At 54.9% G+C, this 17,802-nt stretch overlaps 2 protein-coding genes across 2 annotated transcripts; both read right to left on the reverse strand.

Moving 5' to 3' along the window:
* Positions 1-4,622: 4,622 nt before the first annotated feature.
* On the reverse strand, positions 4,623-9,353 carry LOC142359871 (protocadherin gamma-A2-like). Its single transcript, XM_075412250.1, has 5 exons — positions 6,765-9,353; positions 5,707-5,807; positions 5,474-5,617; positions 5,044-5,054; positions 4,623-4,660 (listed from the first exon to the last, which is right to left on the reverse strand). Exons 1-5 carry the CDS (start codon positions 9,213-9,215, stop codon positions 4,623-4,625), a joined length of 2,745 nt encoding a protein of 914 aa, XP_075268365.1. The 5' UTR covers positions 9,216-9,353.
* Positions 9,354-11,521: 2,168 nt separating this feature from the next.
* LOC142359872 (protocadherin gamma-B5-like) lies at positions 11,522-16,251 on the reverse strand. The gene is made up of 7 exons (XM_075412251.1): positions 13,677-16,251; positions 13,425-13,520; positions 13,173-13,243; positions 12,849-12,895; positions 12,612-12,716; positions 12,026-12,212; positions 11,522-11,633 (listed from the first exon to the last, which is right to left on the reverse strand). Exons 1-7 carry the CDS (start codon positions 16,104-16,106, stop codon positions 11,522-11,524), a joined length of 3,048 nt encoding a protein of 1,015 aa, XP_075268366.1. The 5' UTR covers positions 16,107-16,251.
* Positions 16,252-17,802: the final 1,551 nt, after the last annotated feature.

The following is a 17,802-nucleotide window of genomic DNA, read 5'->3' on the forward strand; positions in this document are numbered from 1 at the left end:
AGGCCAAAGTCAGCCCTCCAAAAGTCTGTGGTGGTGGTTTTGCTGGCCCCCCTCTTAACTTCACCTTGAACTAAGAACCATATCATTTCATCTTCACTAAGCCTAAGGCAGCCTCCGCTCACCACATTTCCCACCAGTCCTTCTCTGTTAGTAAACAGCAGGTCTAGCGAGGCATCTCCCCTGGTAGGCTCACTTACCAGCTGTGTCAGGAAGTTATCTTCCGCACACTCCAGGAACCTCCTAGACTGTTTCCTCTCTGCTGTGTTGTATTTTTACCAGATGTCCAGTAAGGTGAAGTCCCCCACGAGAACAAGGGCTAGCGATTGTGAGACTTCTGCCAGCCTCTTGTAGACAACTTCATCTACCTCTTCATCCTGGTTGGATGGTCTATAGCAGATACCTAGCAGGATGTCTGCCTTGTTGGCTTTCCATCTCATCTTTACTCAAACATTCAATCTTATCATCACAATCATCAGGCTCTACAGAATCCAAGCAGTCCCTAACATACAGCACCACCCTACTGCCTCTCTTCCTTGCCTGTTGCTTCTGAAGAGCTTGTAGCCATCCATCGCAGCACTCCAGTCATGAGAGTCATCCTACCATATTTCTGTGATGGTCATCAAATCGTAGCTGTCCTGCTCTACAATGGCTTCCAGCTCCTCCTGTTTATTGCCCATATAAACAATCCTGGCATGCAAGCCTGGGTTCATCTCCAGTGAGCCTGATTGTATCCCCTTCCCCTTTGAAACCTAGATTAAAGCCTTTTTGATGAGCCCTTCCAGCTCGTGGGCAAGGATATTTTTTCCCCTTTGAGACAGCTGGACTCCATCTGTTGCCAGCGGGCCTGGTGCCATGTAAATCTCCCCATGTTCAAAGAAACCAAAATTCCACCAATGGCACCAGTCTCTGAGCCACCTGTTAATCAGGTGAGTTTTCCTGTCCCTTTCAGTGCTCTTCCCTGCCACTGATGGGATTGAAGAAAACACCACCTGTGCCCCTGATCCTTCAACCAATCACCCCAGTGTCCTGAAGTCCCTTTTGATGGCCTTGGGACTTCTCTCCGCAATCTGATTCACCGCCAACCTGCATTACCAACAGCAGGTAATAATCAGAGGGCCACACCAGACCAGGGACCTTTCTAGCAATATCCCTAACCCGGGCCCCAGGGAGGCAGTAGACTTCCCTGTGGGATGGGTCTGGTTGCCATATTGAGACCTCTGTTCCCTTCAGAAGGGAGGCACCTATGAAATTACCCTTCTTTTTTTCTTAGCTGGGGCAGTCATAATACGAGGGGCTGACTGAATCATCCTATGCAACCCTCTGGATGCACCTTTGCCACATCCTCATTTAGCTGGCCCTCACATTCCAGAGCCCCATATCTGTTACTGAAGGGCAACTAGGGAGGTGAGGGAGGCCGGGAGAAGACTTGCTGGCTTCCCTGAGCAGGGACCCATTTCCATTCCTCTCTGTCCCTTAGGTCCCCTCTTTCTGCTTGGTGGAAAGTGGGTAGGGGGTTCTCTGCTTCTTGTGGAGCCGCCTCTTGCTGCCTTGACCTCAGGGATGGCAGGGTGCAGCTCTACCAGTCAATCTCCCTCTCACATTCCCTGATGTTCTTTAACCTCTGCACTTCCTCTTTCAGCTCTGCCACCAGGCTGAGCAGATCATTTACCTGATCTCACCGAACACAGATATTGTCTCTGCTGTCCTCCAGTACAAGTGCCAGGCTCAGGCACGCCCTGCAGCCAGAGGCCTGTAACAGATGTGATCTTCAACACATTACTAGACACAAAAGCCCAGCTTTAGTCACCACAACATTCAAGGCAAGAATTTAACACATGCAGAGAGGAAGGGATCACAAAGTAGTATTCTAGATTATGGCTTGCAGGGAAGGTACATATTTCAGGTGTTTAGTAGGGAATGAATACGCAGTTGGCTCTTCCCAAAGCTCATTTATGTCATTTGTCAGAAGTACATAATTAAGCTGTTAGTTAAGAATTAACAACAACATGCAAACACACAGGAAGAATCTCCCAGGGCTCCCAAGACAGCTCAATTAATGTCTTGTAGTGAAACTTCCTTGAAGATGAAACTCACGATTTTGCGTGATACTACAAACTAGCATGGAACAGGGAAAGGAGAAAAAGTGTTTCTTCTGTCCTTCAACAGCCCCTCATGAAGAGCGCCCAGGACTGGACACTCTAACCCTACACAACCTGTATCATATTCTTCAACCCTTGTAATTTACAAGCACTTATCATCTCAGGGCCAGCTGCCCAGACCATTTCTCTTCAACAAGCACCACCATCACATCACGGACTTCATATCTTAGATTATCTATACATTCCCCATGACAAGAAGGCAGACACATTTCCCTGCTCACTACACTTCAGAGAAGAAACACCAAGGTTCTAAAAATAAAAGAGGGGGTGTCATGTGGGAGAGACTGGGTCAGGGAACATCTGCACAGGGTCAATCTGCCCCTCCTTACTTCTAACCTTGCACCTTGAATTTCTTCCCTCCCACCCTCGTATGGCTCATGCTGTAGCATGTATTTTAGAATCCATGCACGTTCAGCTCCGTTTTGAATAAGTCAGCCTAAAAAGACGGGCAATCAGGAAAACACATCCCCTGTTCCCTCCAGTACTACTTCACAGGCAGCCACCCACAGACTTCGTCAAGCAGGAAACAACTTTTATGATACTCTTTCATCTTCCTAACAGACATTGTCATGGAACCAGCTTCTTCAGATGTGAACATTAAAAGAGGAGGAGTCAGGAAAACACACCTTTTGTGTCTTCCAGTAACCCTTCACGGACTTACTCAAACAATCACAACTTTTGCACTGTCAGTTCACGGACTTCCTACAGATGTCTTCACTTCTCTGTATGAAGCAGTAAGACACATCTATGCACACAATGCACTTCAGAGAAGAAATATCAAGGTTCTAAAACCAGAAAAGCAACTGTCCTCCAGAAGAGAGTGGGTCAGCAAACAGCGTGTGACACAGTAGAGGCATGACAAAATCACAAAGTGCTGCTGGAACATGCCTTGCAAAATAGATTGTCCCCAACTTTCCTGTAGGCTGTCTTTATGTACTGAAAGTCCACACTAAGGCCTGCCTGCAGTCTTCTCTTCTCTAGGCTGAACAACACCAATTCTCTCAGCCTGTCCTCATAGGAGAGGTGCTCCAGATTTAAAATAATTTTTCTGGCCCTCCTCCGGACCTGCTCCAACAGTTGCGTTCCTTCTTGTGCTGAGGGCTCCACAGCTGGACGCAGTACTGCAGGTGAGGTCTCACGTGGCAGAGCAGAGGAGAGCAGAGCGGCAGAATCCCCTCCCTCAACCTGCTGGCCTCGCTTATTTGATGCAGCCCAGGATACGGCTGGCAATCTGGGCTGCAAGCGCACATCGTTGGCTCATGTCCAGCTTTTCATCCACCAGTACCCCCAAGTGCTTTGCAGCAAGGCCGCTCTCAATCCAGTCATCTCACAGTCTGTATTGAAACTGGAGATTGTCCTGACCCAGGTGCAGGACCTTGCACTTGGCCTCATGAGATTCACACAGGCCCACCTCTCCAGCTCGTCCTGAGCTCTTAGGATGACATCCCATTCTTCTGGTGTGTCAGCTGCAGCACTCACCTCGGTATCATCAGGAAACTTGCTAAGGGTGCCCTGGATCTTGCTGTCTATGTCATTGATGAAAATATTAAAGAGCACTGGTCCCAGTACAGACACCTGAGGGACACCACTTGTCACCAATTACTTGGGAAGAGGAAGCTCACATGGCATGACAATATAGATGGGCTGAGAACACGGAAAGGAGAACACATGTCTCTTGTGCCTTTCAACAACTCTGCAAACAGCTGCCATGACCCTCTTCTCTAACTCTGCACAACTTACATACTGTTTTTCGACCGTCCCAGTTGGCAAGCACATGTCATCACAGGGCCAGCTGCCCAGACCTTTTCTCTTCAACAAGCACCACCATCACACTGTGGACTTCACATAGATAGTCCTTACATCTCCGTGGGAAGAAGGAAGATGCATTTCTCTGCTCAGTGCACTTCAGAGAAGAAACACCAAGGTTCTAAAGGTAAAAGAAGATCTGTCCTCCAGGAGAGACTGGGTCAGGGAGTATCTGCAAAGCGTCAGTCGCCCTCTCCTTACATCTCACATTGCACCTTCATTTTCTTCCCTCCCGCCCTTGTATGGCTCTTGCCATAGCATGTCATTTAGACATCAGTTTTCAATAAGTCAGCCTTAAGAGACAGGGAATCAGGAGAACACATCTCCCATTTCCTTCACTAGCCCTCCACGTGCAACCACACACAGACTTTGCCAAATACTCAACAACTTATCCAGGTTTTATCCATCTTCATAACTGGCAGATGGACGTCGACACAGGACCAGCTCTTGCCAGCCCATTCCTCCATCCGCTGCACAAACATCAAAGCACAGATGCATACAAAGGCATTTCAGTGCTCACCATGTTATCATGGAGAATCAGAAAGGCTGAGAAAAGTAGAAACCACCAGCAGCTACATTATACACAGGGACATTAACGTTCCTTTTATGATCCAGCTGAAACAAAAGTGCTGTTCCGAAAACACCTGACCCTGCGAATCATGCAAGCTTCCATTTAATAATAATCCAATACATCCCTACAGAAGAGCCAACAGTGATAAGGAGAAAAGATGTGCAAAAATTTCCAACAGACAACTTTTCCTTACCATGGAAAATATTTCACTTCTGACCACATGTGTGGGACAAGGAAGAGCTTTTTTCCAGTAACATTTGAAGGAAACAATCTATGAAATTATTTGGCACATAGGGTAGGTACATATTTCAGGTATTTAGTAGGAAATGCATAAACAGTTGGCTCGTCCCAAAGCTCCCCTTGTGGTGCTTGGCATAACTACATGATTAAGTTGTTAGTTAACATTGATAACAACCTGCAAACACACAGGAAGAACCTCCCAAGTCTCCCAATACAGCTGGAGTAACAAGTGTTCTAGCCCTACTTGTTTGGGAAGATGAAACTCACATTGCATGATACTACGGATGGGTGTGGAACAGGGAAAGGTGATACCACACATCTTCCGTCCTTCAAGAGTCCCTCATGAACAGCTCTCAGGACTCTCCTCTCCAACCCTTCACAGCCTGCATGATTTTCTTTGACCCTCACAATCAACTTGTATCGTGTTCTTCAACCCTCGTAATTTACAAGCACGCATCACCACAGGGCCAGTAGCTCAGATCATTTCTCTTCAACATGCACCACCACACCACGGACTTCACATACATTTCTTTATAACTCCATATCAAGAAGGAAGACACTTATCTCTGCTCACTAGTCTTGTGGCAAGAAACATTGAAGGAACAAAATTAAAAGGGGAGAACTCCTCCAGGAGAAATTGCGTCAGGGAACATGTGCAGAGGGGGACTATTCCCCCTTCTTACATCTCCCCCCGCACCTCCCACTTTTCCTATCCTGCTTTCCTATGGCTCTTGTCATAGCATGCATTTTCAAGGCAAGGCACATCCAGCTAGATATTTTGTTGGGCAACACGTTATCATGGATAAACAGAAAGGCAGTGAGAAGTAGAAACGACTGGCATCTAAGTTGCACACGGGGCCATTAATATTCCGTTTCTGATCCTACTCAAACAAATCTGCTGTCGGGAAGACAACAGACCCTGATAATCACGTAAACTTCCATTTGATAATAAAGCAATACATCTGTTCATAAAAGCTAATAGTGAGAAGGAAGACCGGTATTACGCATGTCGGGGTGAAACAAGTAACGACCTGGCACGTAACAAAACACCATCAGAACAAGAGGTATGAGCACAGGGAGTCTCTGTACATGAAGCTATGCCTTGCCTTCCCTGCAGAGACACAGTGTATCAACACCTTAAATAGCAGATTAACAAACAATAAAGCAGTGTAATATTATTCATTAATTCTATTCCTGAAGTCCCAAAAGATGGTTCAGTCAATGATGAATGACCAGTAATGGAGGAAAAAAGGCAGGCCACTTCCAAGACTGTCTGATTGGTAGACACGCTTTTGTAACAGAATGCTGTATTTGGCAGGAAAAAATTGTTTTATTATCATAAGGCAACCAAGGAGTAAAATGTTTCATATTCTCGGATAACTCCCATTGCAAAATTAGACACATGATAAACAGACTGTGATGAATCTTACTTTCTTTTAAAATGTTTTCCGTCTGTCTTCTAGTAAAAATACTTCATTTTGATGTCTAGGCCTGTGCACTAATTGACATTTACGGGTCTGTAGAATCCAAAGGTTAAGTCACGAAGCCAAGCAGTGGAAAAAAACTCAGTGGGATATCTGGGGAATTTTTCATCATGTAATACGATCTATTCATAGAATTTGGAGCGTCATTAAGTGGGAACGAATAGTTCCTTTGTTGAAGGCCATTTCCAAGTAACCTGGGACTTCAGTTATATTGCCTTTTGGCCTACAAGGTTGCCCAGATCTAGCGTTTGAGAGCAGATGCAGGGTGTGGCAACGAAATTCTAAAAACTGGGTACTAGTGATGCCCGAGCGTGTACAGAACACGGCACATAAAACACACAGAGCAGACCCAGAATGCGTTCAGGAGGTGACATACACGAGCTGGCCATCATCATAAAACGTGACTTCCAAGACTGTAAACCGTGCTCTTTTAAACGCCTTTGGCTACTCTTACGAATGCTGAGCACCGCATACACGAAAGCAGGTTGAAAAAAACTAACGTACCTGGAAGGAGGCTTGATCAGTATTGTCGGCACTGTGATCTCCCGTAGGGACGAGATCACCCGAAGCCTGAGCGGGCGGCCGGGCCGGGAGGGTGTCGCAGCAGCTGCCGCCCGACAAGCGGAGCTGGCTCTTGCGCGAGTCGGCGGTGAGCGACACCTCGTGCGAGTAGGAGTGCAGGAAAGCGCGGACGCCGTCGATGCCCATGAACTGCGAGGCCGGGACGCCGCGCAAGGCTCCGCTGCCCGCCGCCGGCAGCTGCGAGCGGTGCCAGCGCCGCAGGCACAGCGCCAGCAGCAGCAGCAGGAAGGCGAGGAAGAGGCAGGACACGGCCGCCACGGCCAGCACCAGCCACCGCGTCAGGCCGCCGGCCGGCTCGCCCGGCGCCGCCGCCGCGCTGCCCAGCTCCGACAGCAGCTCGGCCACGCTCTCGGCCAGCACCACCGTCAGCGTGGCCGTGGCCGACAGCGCCGGCCGCCCGTGGTCCTTCACCACCACCACCAGGCTCTGCCGCGCCGCGTCGCGGGCCAGCGGCACGCGCGCCGTGCGCACCTCGCCGCTGTGCAGCCCCACGCGGAACAGCCCCGGCTCCGTCGCCTTGGCCAGCTCGTACGACAGCCACGCGTTCTGCCCCGCGTCCGCGTCCACCGCCACCACCTTGGCCACCAGCGCCCCGGGCTCCGCCGAGCGCGCCGCCAGCTCCACGCCCGCCCAGCCCCAGCCCCAGCCCGAGCCCGAGCCCTGCGCCGGCGGCGGCGGCGGGTACAGCACCTGCGGCGCGTTGTCGTTCTCGTCCACGATCACGAGCCGCACCGACACGTTGCTGCTCAGCGCCGGCGCGCCGCCGTCCTCCGCCCGCACCCACAGCCCCACCTCGCGCACCTCCTCGTAGTCGAACGAGCGCAGCGCGTACAGCGCGCCCGTCTCCGCCTGCACCGACACGTACGACGAGAGCGGCGCGCCCCGCACCCGCCCCTCCCACAGCCGGTACCGCACGCGCGCGTTCTGCCCCCAGTCCGCGTCCGCCGCCCGCACCGTCAGCACCAGCGCGCCCGCCGCGTTGTTCTCGGGCAGCCGGGCGCTGTAGCTCGCCTCCGCGAACACCGGCGCGTTGTCGTTCACGTCCAGCACCCGCAGCGCCAGCACCGCGCTGCTCCACAGCGCCGGCGACCCGCCGTCCGCCGCCCGCACCGTCACGTTGTACTCCGACACCTCCTCCCGGTCCAGCTCCCTCGCCGTCACCACGCTGTAGTAGCTGCCCTGCGAGCTCCGCAGGCGGAACGGGACGCCCCCGTCCAACGAGCACCGCACCTCGCCGTTCGCCCCCGAGTCCCGGTCCTGCACGTGCAGCAGGGCCACCACCGTCCCCGACGGGGCGTCCTCCGAGATCTCCTTCAGCGCAGACCGCACCGAAATCTCGGGCGCGTTGTCGTTCATATCTGTGACGGTGATCGTGACTTTGGCCGTGTCGAAAAGACCGCCGCCGTCCCTTGCCTGCACCTCCAGTTCGTAGGAGTCGCCTTCTTCGAAGTCAAGGCTCCGCACCAGCGTGATCGCTCCCGTCTCAGTGTCCAGATGGAAAATCTCCGATGCCATTTCCGTCGCTTTCTTCAAGGAGTATTTCACGTGCCCATATAGTCCCTCGTCGGCGTCGGTGGCCGTGAGGGTGACGAGGACGGAGCCCACGGGCACGTCCTCCGGCACACGCACCGTGTACTCCGCCTGGCTGAACACGGGCGCGTTGTCGTTCGCGTCCAGCACCGCCACGCGGATCCGCGCTGTGCCCGTCCGAGACGGCTCGCCGCCGTCGCTCGCCCTCAGCACCAGCTCGTGAAACGCCGTCTCCTCCCGGTCCAGCGCCTTCGCCAGCACCAGCTCGGGACGCCGATCGCCGCCGGGGCCCGCCTGCACGGCCAGCGAGAAGTGCTCGTCGCCGCTCAGCTCGTAGCTCTGCAGCGAATTCGGTCCCACATCCGGGTCGTGAGCCTCGGCCAGGCGAAACCGCGACCCCGGCGCTGTCGTCTCGCTTATTCTCTCCTCCAGCTCAACTTCCTTGAAGGTGGGCACGTTATCGTTAATGTCCATGATCTCCACTTCTATTTCGTGAAACTTCATTTCGCCCTCCACTATCACCTCACAGCGCAGCACGCATTTCTCCAGCAGCCGGCACAGCTGCTCTCTGTCTATCCTCTCCGCCGTCACTAAATGTCCCGTCTTCCCGTGCAGAGCGAAATACTGCGTCCTACCTTCGGAGACAACGCGGACGCCGCGATCGCGGAGCGCCGGCAGCTGCAGCCCCAGGTCCTTGGCCACGTCGCCCACGAACGAGCCCTTCGGCATCTCCTCGGGAACCGAGTAGCGCAGCTGCCCCCACGCCGCCTCCCACGCCGCCACCAGGACGCACCACAGCAGGGCTCGCTCCCGCCGGCCCCGCCGCCTCCCCGCCGCGCACATCGCCGCCGCGGCCCCGCCGGCACCGCAACACCGCCGGCAGCAGCTCCCCGCCAGCGCCCGGCGAGACGGCTCCGGGTGCGGCTCCGGCTCCCGCTGTCGCTCCGTCTCCGGCCCCGGCTCGCCGCTGCCGGCCCCTCCGCCTCGCTGCAGCCCGGCTCCGCACCGCGGGGACGCTCGCACAGCGCCCGGCCGCCGAGCCAGCCAGCCAGCGAGCGAGCGAGCCGGGCCGCAGCGGGCGGGGCTGCCTGCAGCGCTCCGGCCTTCCTCTCGCTCCTCCTCGGTCAACAGCGGCGCCCGCAGCCTCCTCCCGGCACTGCAGGCACCGAGCGCTGCCGAGCGCTGCCCGCCCTGCCTTGCCCACGCACAGCTCGCGCCCACGCCACACTCGCCACGGAGACCTCGGTTCCTGCCCGGCGCTCATGTCCTGTGCTGCCTTTTCTCCAGCCAAGCTCTTCTTTGATCCCTGAGCTGGTCACGACCAGGAGGAAGAGGGCAGAGGCTTCCCGTTGCCGTGGTGTTTGTACCGCATGGGAAAAGTTAAATCAAATGGTGCCTTACTAGAGTTATACAATGTTGATGGCTATATATGTAAAATAAATATATTTTTTCTTATTTTAGCGTGTAGAATGCTATTAGTCTTAACCCATTAGTCGAAAAGCAGAATGCATGTAACAACACGTATTTCTGTAGCTGTTGTTCTTGAATGTCTCATATAAAGATAGCAAAAGAAAACAGGCTGTTTTGAGACACAAAACGTGACAATGAGACACACGCCCCCCCATACAACACACCCCCACACACACCCCGCCCCACCCCCCCCACACAACCAGGGCTTTCACGTTGCTTAATCCAATTGCCAAGCACTTTAATACTTCACTTCATACGGAACAAGGTCTAAATGAAGTACTCCACCACGACTGACTGAGACGAGACATTTCAAGGCAGAAGAAGGTGGGGTCAGCCTTCTGAAACTGGGACACGAATCCTCTAAGCCCGTTCAGCTCCTGAGGAGATGGGGCTGCTCAGGCACCTGCCGTGGACTCGAGGATCATTCTCTCCCACGCACACCGGTGACAGGCTAAAGGCCACTTGATCCCTTCGCACTGATTGTACTACAGCAGCTCAGAAGCCAGGAAGAACCTGCAGTGAACCTGGCCAGAATCATCTGCTCGGCTCCTCACAAACTGCAGGGAAAATGGCTTTGCAAATACAGCACGAAAAATAACATTGACATTTGCCTTGGCTCCCTTGCCTATTCTGTAGCCCATACCAGCAATATCGGGTGTGAGTGCAGCCATGCGACAGAACGGATTTGGTCCAATTTGGATTTGATTTGAGCTTTGAGTTTCTCAGAAATTACAGTGCAAAAGACTGATACTTGTTAGTTAAGTATTCATCTATTTCTTGAATCTTCATGTTGGTAGGACAGCTTTTCAACAAACTACTGTAGGGCAGCAGGAGAAGGCAAGTATAGCTGCACACCCTAAACTTTGCAGACCATTTGTGAAAGCGTAAGTGGACTTTATTCTGGAGATGGCCCGAGACGCAAAAGTGGACTTTATTTGAGTGCTTAACCGCTGTCATTTTGAGTATTCCCTTGTTGGTTTAGCTGTGTTCTCAGGATGAGTACAGCCTCTCGTGGTAAAGCCGGCAGACTCAACAACTAGTGCAAAAAGTGGCTAGGAGATCGAAGTCCTTGGTTTAGTATTCCCCTATCAAAGTTATCAACCAGCTCCAATCACCTCGCACCCCTCTTTGGGAAAGGGGGAGAGGAAAAGAAGACAGGCTCTGGAACAGAGAAGGATCCCATTCTACACCTTCACCTGTTTAGGGAACACAGATCAGGAATGGTAAAATAAGGGAAGGAACACCCAGGAAAAGGAAATGGGAAAGAACTGCACAAAGACATCGGATAAGTCATGCCTGTGTGCGATTTATCAGTCCGTTTAATGATTCCATTTCTGCAGCAGCCTTGCTCCAAAACATGACAGAGCACACGGCGGGACAGGGGAACATTCACTGGGGAGGAACAAACTGTAACTTCTCCGTTCATCGAGCCACTCGTACCTTTCCGTGGGAAACAGCATTAATCGACTGTTTTGTATCCAGCTATCAACCACCTCCGAGTATATGGGTTTGGGAAAAAAACGATCAAGAAGGAAAAATCTCCAAGACTAAGCTTCCACCGCATTTTCCCGACTTTGTCACGCACAACCATTAATCTATGGCGTGCACTACTAACTCTTGTCTGAGTTGTACAGCTGAACCTGAGCCTGTGACCTCCGAGGAACCAAGAATTGCCGCCGCTAGCTGCCAGCTGTGAGGGGAAGGCGAGTACCGTATGACAGCTTTTCAACAAAATGCTGGAGGACAGCAGGAGAGGACAAGTACAGCTGCACACCCTCAGGTGTGGGGAAACTGCACATTGAAAAATGTGCAAACGGACTTTAATCAAGAGCCGAAACTGATGTTTTCTAAATCTCCTTGACATTTGATGTGCGCTTTAGGATCTTAGAGGCCTATCCCTGTAAACAGACAGATGTAACAGCTGTTGGAATTATTGCTGAGAGAAGTAATTGTCTATAAAGTATGTCCAAGCACCTCTCCTTGGGAAATGAGAAAGGAGACGAAAGCAGGCTCAGAAGTACAACACGTGACAGAGGGGTTTTTTTACACATGACCTGTGTATGAAAGGATGATCTGGAATGGTAAAAAAGAGGGAACCACCACCCAGCATGGAACACAAAATCAGAAATAACTGCACAAAGAAAACAAAGAAATACAGCTCTGAAAATGTTAACCCATCCCACTAATGCTGCCATTTCTGCAGCAGCCTTCCACCAAGAGATGGCAGGGCACGAGGCAGGGGACTAACGCTCGTTAGGGAGGAACTGATGCCCAAGTAAGCGAGTCTCAATGGATCCCTGAAAGCCAGAGGGAAAGGATTTAAGCCCCGCTTGGCCTCCTCCCCTCGCCCTACCCCCATCGCTGTTGCAGCTGAGTGAGAGGGGAGAAGGTGCCGGTGATATCAAACAAGAGAAGGACAGGAACAGCACAAAAGGAACTGATAAGGACTAGCACGGTAGCCTTAAAGAGCCACACTTGCAATTAAAAGGTACTTAAATGGGTGTAAAACGAAACAAAACTACTGATCAAAGGAAGACTACTTGAGCTGTGAGTGAACTATCCTAATTAGAACGGTTAGAACACGCGCCCTCGAGCAGTGAAAGTACACTCCTCAAACCCCCCCCCCTTTTTCATGGAACATGCGTAGCATAAAGGCAGGATACTGTGACTACATTCTTGAGTAACTCAGCACCAGGCAGAGAAGCACACGCACTCTCTGTTGGCGGGTCCATTACAGAAAAGAAACTCACGCATAAAGCAAACCCTTACAGTTAAACGCTATAGAAACAGGGGAAGCCGGGCTCTGCAACACAAAACGCGATTTGATTTTGGGGTTGGGTATTCTTTTTGAGATCTCATTCAACGTCTTTACTTCTGTGGAAAAGACATTCCTGGAACAGTAAAAATACCACCCAGAATGGAAGAAGAAATGAGAAATAGTTGCCATTTTGCAGCAGCCTTCCCCAAAAAGATGGGAGGGCACACGGCGGAGGAACGATCCCTAACTTCTCCGTTCATGGAGCCTCATGCACATTTGCTTTGGAAGTCGAACACTAAAAAGCATTAAGCAACGGGTTTTCGTTCAGCTGCCAAAGACCAACGCTTTGGGAAAAAGAAATCAGGAACGAAACAACAGCAAGCGTCAACCATGTTTCACCGACCGCGTCCTGTAGAATTAGCAGATCTCTTTGTACACAGGAAGGACCCGCCTGCACTGCTACTAACATTGCAGACAAGTTACGGAGTCAAAACTTCCCAACTCAACGCGAATATGTGACCGCCGATGAACCAAGAAGCGCCTACTGCCTGCTCTGAGTGGAAGGGGCTTACACCGTTCCTTCTTTCATTCCTTCACGGGCACACGGATCAGCACTTCCCACCCACACCACCCACTGGGGAAACTGAGGAGAAAGAGGACGGAGTTCCAGAAAGCTCAAAGGATCCCATTCTGCACAGCGAAGACACGCGGTCACCCTTACTAAAGAGACAATTTTGGACAGGACAGGTTTTGCAAACAACGTTTTTTGCGTTGTCGACGTGCAGCATCAGCAGAGCTCATTACACCCAAGAGGTTCACCACACTTGCGCCATTTCTTCCAGCACAAGCTGAAAGGCGAGAGCCTCTCCGCTGAGCGAGTAAGAGCTGATCAGGCAGCACGTGCCGTTTCGCACTGCCTGCTGCCGAAAAAGAAACGTTAACGGATTAATTCATCCGTCCCTGGGAACACAGGTCGGCACTAGCCGCCAAAGCAGACACAGGAGGCGCAACAGCCCAGCACCGCCAGCCCGAGGTTAGGAAAGGCGCCGAGAGAAGGACCGCGCGGGCTTACCGACCTGCGGTGCGTCGGGGTGGGCGGGCGGCTGTCCCGCGCCGGCGCTGCTGCTCGGGCTCGGCTTCGCGCAGGGCTCCCCGCCGAGCAGCTCCTCCGCGGGCAGGCTGGGCAGCGGCGGCGGCAGCCAAGCGCCGTCGGCCACGGCGCGGCCCGGCGCCACGCACAGGTTGTAGGAGTAGGGCAAGGTGCCCTCGCAGAAGTCGGCCGGGAAGGCGGCGCCGGCCACCGAGAAGCGCTGCGCGCCCAGGCAGCGCAGGACGGCGGGCGGCCCGGCCCGGCGCACCCGCGCCAGCACGGCCAGCGCCACGCTCAGCAGGAACAGGGCCGAGAGGAGCGCCAGCGCCAGCACCAGGTAGAACTGCAGCTCCGCCGGCGAGTCGGCGCCCGCCGCCCGCTCGCTCAGCTCCGGCAGCGCCTCCTGCAAGCTCTCGGCCAGCACCACGTGCAGCGTGGCCGTGGCCGACAGCGCCGGCTGCCCGTGGTCCTTCACCACGGCCACCAGCCGCTGCTTCGCCGCGTCCCTCTCCGACACGGCCCGCGCCGTGCGCACCTCGCCGCTGTGCAGCCCCACGCGGAACAGCGCCGGCTCCGCCGCCTGCACCAGCTCGTACGACAGCCACGCGTTGCGCCCCGCGTCCGCGTCCACCGCCACCACCTTGGCCACCAGGTACCCGGCCTCGGCCGACCGCGGCACCACCTCGAACGCCGCCGGCACCGACTCCGCCCCCGCCGCCCCCGCCGCCGGCCACAGCACCCGCGGCGCGTTGTCGTTGCGGTCCAGCACGAAGACGCGCACCGTCGCCGTCGAGCTCCGCGCCGGCGACCCGCCGTCCTGCGCCCGCACCGCCACCGCGAACTCGCGGCACTGCTCGTAGTCGAACGAGCGCTGCGCGTACACCGCGCCGCTCCGCGCCTCCACCGACACGTACGGCGCCGCGCCCGCGCTGCCGCCCGCCAGCCAGTAGCTCACGCGCCCGTTGGCGCCCGCGTCCGCGTCCCGCGCGCGCACGCGCACCACCGGCGCGCCCGCCGCGTTGTTCTCCGCCACGTAGGCGCTGTAGGCGGCTTCCTCGAACACCGGCGCGTTGTCGTTCACGTCCGACACCTCCAGCACCAGCGCCGTGCGGCTCGACAGCGCCGGGCTGCCCCGGTCCCTGGCCACCACCGTCACCCGGTGCTCGGCCGCCTGCTCCCGGTCCAGCGCGCTCGCCGTCACCACCTTGTACGAGCCGCCCGGCGACGACACGATCGACAGCGGCGCCTCACCCAACAGCTCGCACGACACCTGCCCGTTCTCCCCGGAGTCCCGGTCCCGGACTTTCACCAGGGCCACCACGGTGCCGGCTGGCGCGTCCTCGGCCACCGGGCTCGACACCGACAACATCGTGATTTCGGGCGCGTTGTCGTTCTCGTCGGTGATGTCTATCTGCACCTTGCAGTGAGCCGTCAGCCCGCCGCCGTCCCTCGCCTCCAGGCCGAAGCTGTATTTGCTCTTCTCCTCGAAATCGAGGGGCCCCACCGTCCTCACCTCGCCGCTGTCGCTGCCGACGCTGAACAACGCGCGGACGCCGTCCGGGACGTTGCCGAACGAGTACGAGACCTGCCCGTTGGTGCCCGCGTCCGCGTCCGTGGCTCGCACCCGCAGCACCAGCGACCCCGCCGGCAGATTCTCCCACACTCGCGCCTTGTAGACGCTTTTACTGAACACGGGCGCGTTGTCATTGGCGTCCGTCACGTTGACGCGAACCTGCACAGTCCCGGACCTCACCGGCTCCCCGCCATCCACTGCCGTCAGCACCAGCTGGAAGGAGCTCTGCTTCTCCCGGTCCAGAGCTCGCTCCAGCACTAATTCCGGCTGCTTGCTTCCATCGGGGCTTTCCTTCACAGCCAGAGTGAAGGACGGGTTGCTGCTGAGCTGGTAAGTCAGCAGCGAGTTGCTGCCCACGTCTGCGTCTCGAGCCATCTCCAGAGGAAAACGAGCATCGGGCGTAGTGAACTCTGCGATCTCGATGTCGAGAGCAGCCTTGCTGAAGGTCGGTGAATTGTCGTTGACGTCCTGGATAGCCACCTCGACGTGGAAAACGTTGAGCGGGTTCTGCATCAGCGCCTCGAAGCTGACGGAGCAGGACGCCGACTCGCCGCACATCTCCTCCCGGTCCAGCCTCTCGCTCACGTACAGGTTCCCGCTCTCCTCGCTCACCGTGAAGTATTGCTTCTCGGCGCTGAGCCGCAGCTTGCGTGCCGGCAGCTCCGCCGGGCTCAGCCCCAGGTCCCGCGCCAGCGGCCCCACCAGCGAGCCTCGGCCCAGCTCCTCGGCGATGGCGTAGCGGATCCGCTCCGGCGCCGCCCGGCAGCACAAGCCCAGCACGAACGCGGCCAGCAGTGCTCGCCCGCCTGCTCGCCGCCGGCTCTGCCTCTGCCTGCCCGCCATTGTCGCCAGCGCTCGCCGCGCTCCTCGCTGCTGCCCTCCCTCCCTTCCAGCCGCTCTCCGCAACGAGAGCAGCGGCCGCCGCCTCGGCCGCCGATGCTCCCCGCGCCGCGCCGGCGCTCGCCTCTGCTGCCCGCGCCGCTGCCGCTCTGGCCGGTGCTGGGCGAGCGAGCAGCCTGCGGGGCAGGACGCGGCTCCGGCTGCGGCTGCGGCTCCAGCGCCGCTCCGCGTCGGCCAACAGCGGCACCCGGAGGCGCCGCGACGCCACCGCAGCCGGTGATGCCGTGCGGCGCTTCGGTCTCTGCGCCCCGAGCCGCACGGTCAGCAGCTGCCGGGAGACGGCGCCATCGGCTACGGAAAAGCGCGAGTCGGCTTCCGGTTGGCGAGTTCTCTCGTACCCGCGGAAAGGCGAACCAAGCAGCTGCGCTCAGCACTGGAAATGGAGAGTCTGGCTGGGGAACGTGTTACCGAGCGGTGGAGGAGCCCCACACTTCGTACAGCAGAGCGCAGGTGGGCACGGGTAAGTATAAGCAAGTACACGGTACAGCAAATGTCTGACATGTTCCAGCAGCTTCTGCTGTTGCTGCGGGTTGTCTTTTCCTAGGTCTTTTATTTAGTTTCTGCGAGCTCTGAGAAGCAGCAGCTACAAGGTACTTCAGAGGAGAAGCTATTGTAGAAAGGAATCACCAAACCTGCCGTTATCTTTGAGAATATTCTCTTTATAGCCCTTTCATTTTGTGTACTTCCCAGAATGACTGAGACTGGGAGAACGTGGCGAGCCTTATTCTCTACAGCAGCAGTATCAGTACATGCTCCCAGTTTACAAATCCCGGAGATGACCACAACTTCTTGCTCTAGAACTAGGAACAGACACCTATTCAAGTCTTTTTTGCAAGATTGCTTTTTTCAATGAATGGGATAAGTAAGTAGATGTAAGAACATGGACGGTCGGCAGAAAGGTACCCATGCTCCCAGGATCCTTCCATTACCAGTGTGCTATTAGAAAACTGTAAAGAGGAGTGCTATAGTCCCCCGTGGTGGTGCCTGAGGTGTATGCAACGTCAGCTACCTTTCCCAGGAGAGTCAGAGACTTGTAGAAAAAAGATGGCAAAAAAGTCACGAGGTGAAAAGTCAGAAGGGCAGTGCCAGAGAAGGCAGTTTGCCGATGACACAACATAGCAATGTGTATTTTCCTCCAATGATACACAGACCAGTCCAGGCCTGGAGTGGTCTGAAAATGGACGGGATAAAACCCTCGGAGTGCCGCGCCTATGAAAAGGTACTTGATCCTCCGTGGTGCCTGTCTGCACCATAACACCTCCTCTCAACAACAGTCAAAGGAACACATGGAATGCAAGACTCTCTGCAAACCATCAAAACTTAATCCATCACCATGGAGACAGCAGGGCACATGCTGACCAGATGAATCATTCCAAGTGCTACACAGATCACAAGTTTGGAAATTACAGGTACTGCAGAATTTCCTAAAACTCCTATTTCTCCAAACAAGAGATGCATTCGTGGATGACTGCTGTGCTCACTCACAGGGTCCTGGTGATAACTCAGTTCCCAGTGATGCCACTCTTGCTACTCCCTCAAAAGATACAAAGGCACGGACTACAGGACTCAGTTTCTCCTTCACAAGCTTCTTCCACGCTAGCAGTTATTAGAAAATGAGTACTTGGCCACAAAGTTGCTA

The sequence above is a fragment of the Opisthocomus hoazin genome, unplaced genomic scaffold (assembly GCF_030867145.1).
Source record: "Opisthocomus hoazin isolate bOpiHoa1 unplaced genomic scaffold, bOpiHoa1.hap1 HAP1_SCAFFOLD_185, whole genome shotgun sequence".
Lineage (NCBI taxonomy): Eukaryota > Metazoa > Chordata > Aves > Opisthocomiformes > Opisthocomidae > Opisthocomus > Opisthocomus hoazin.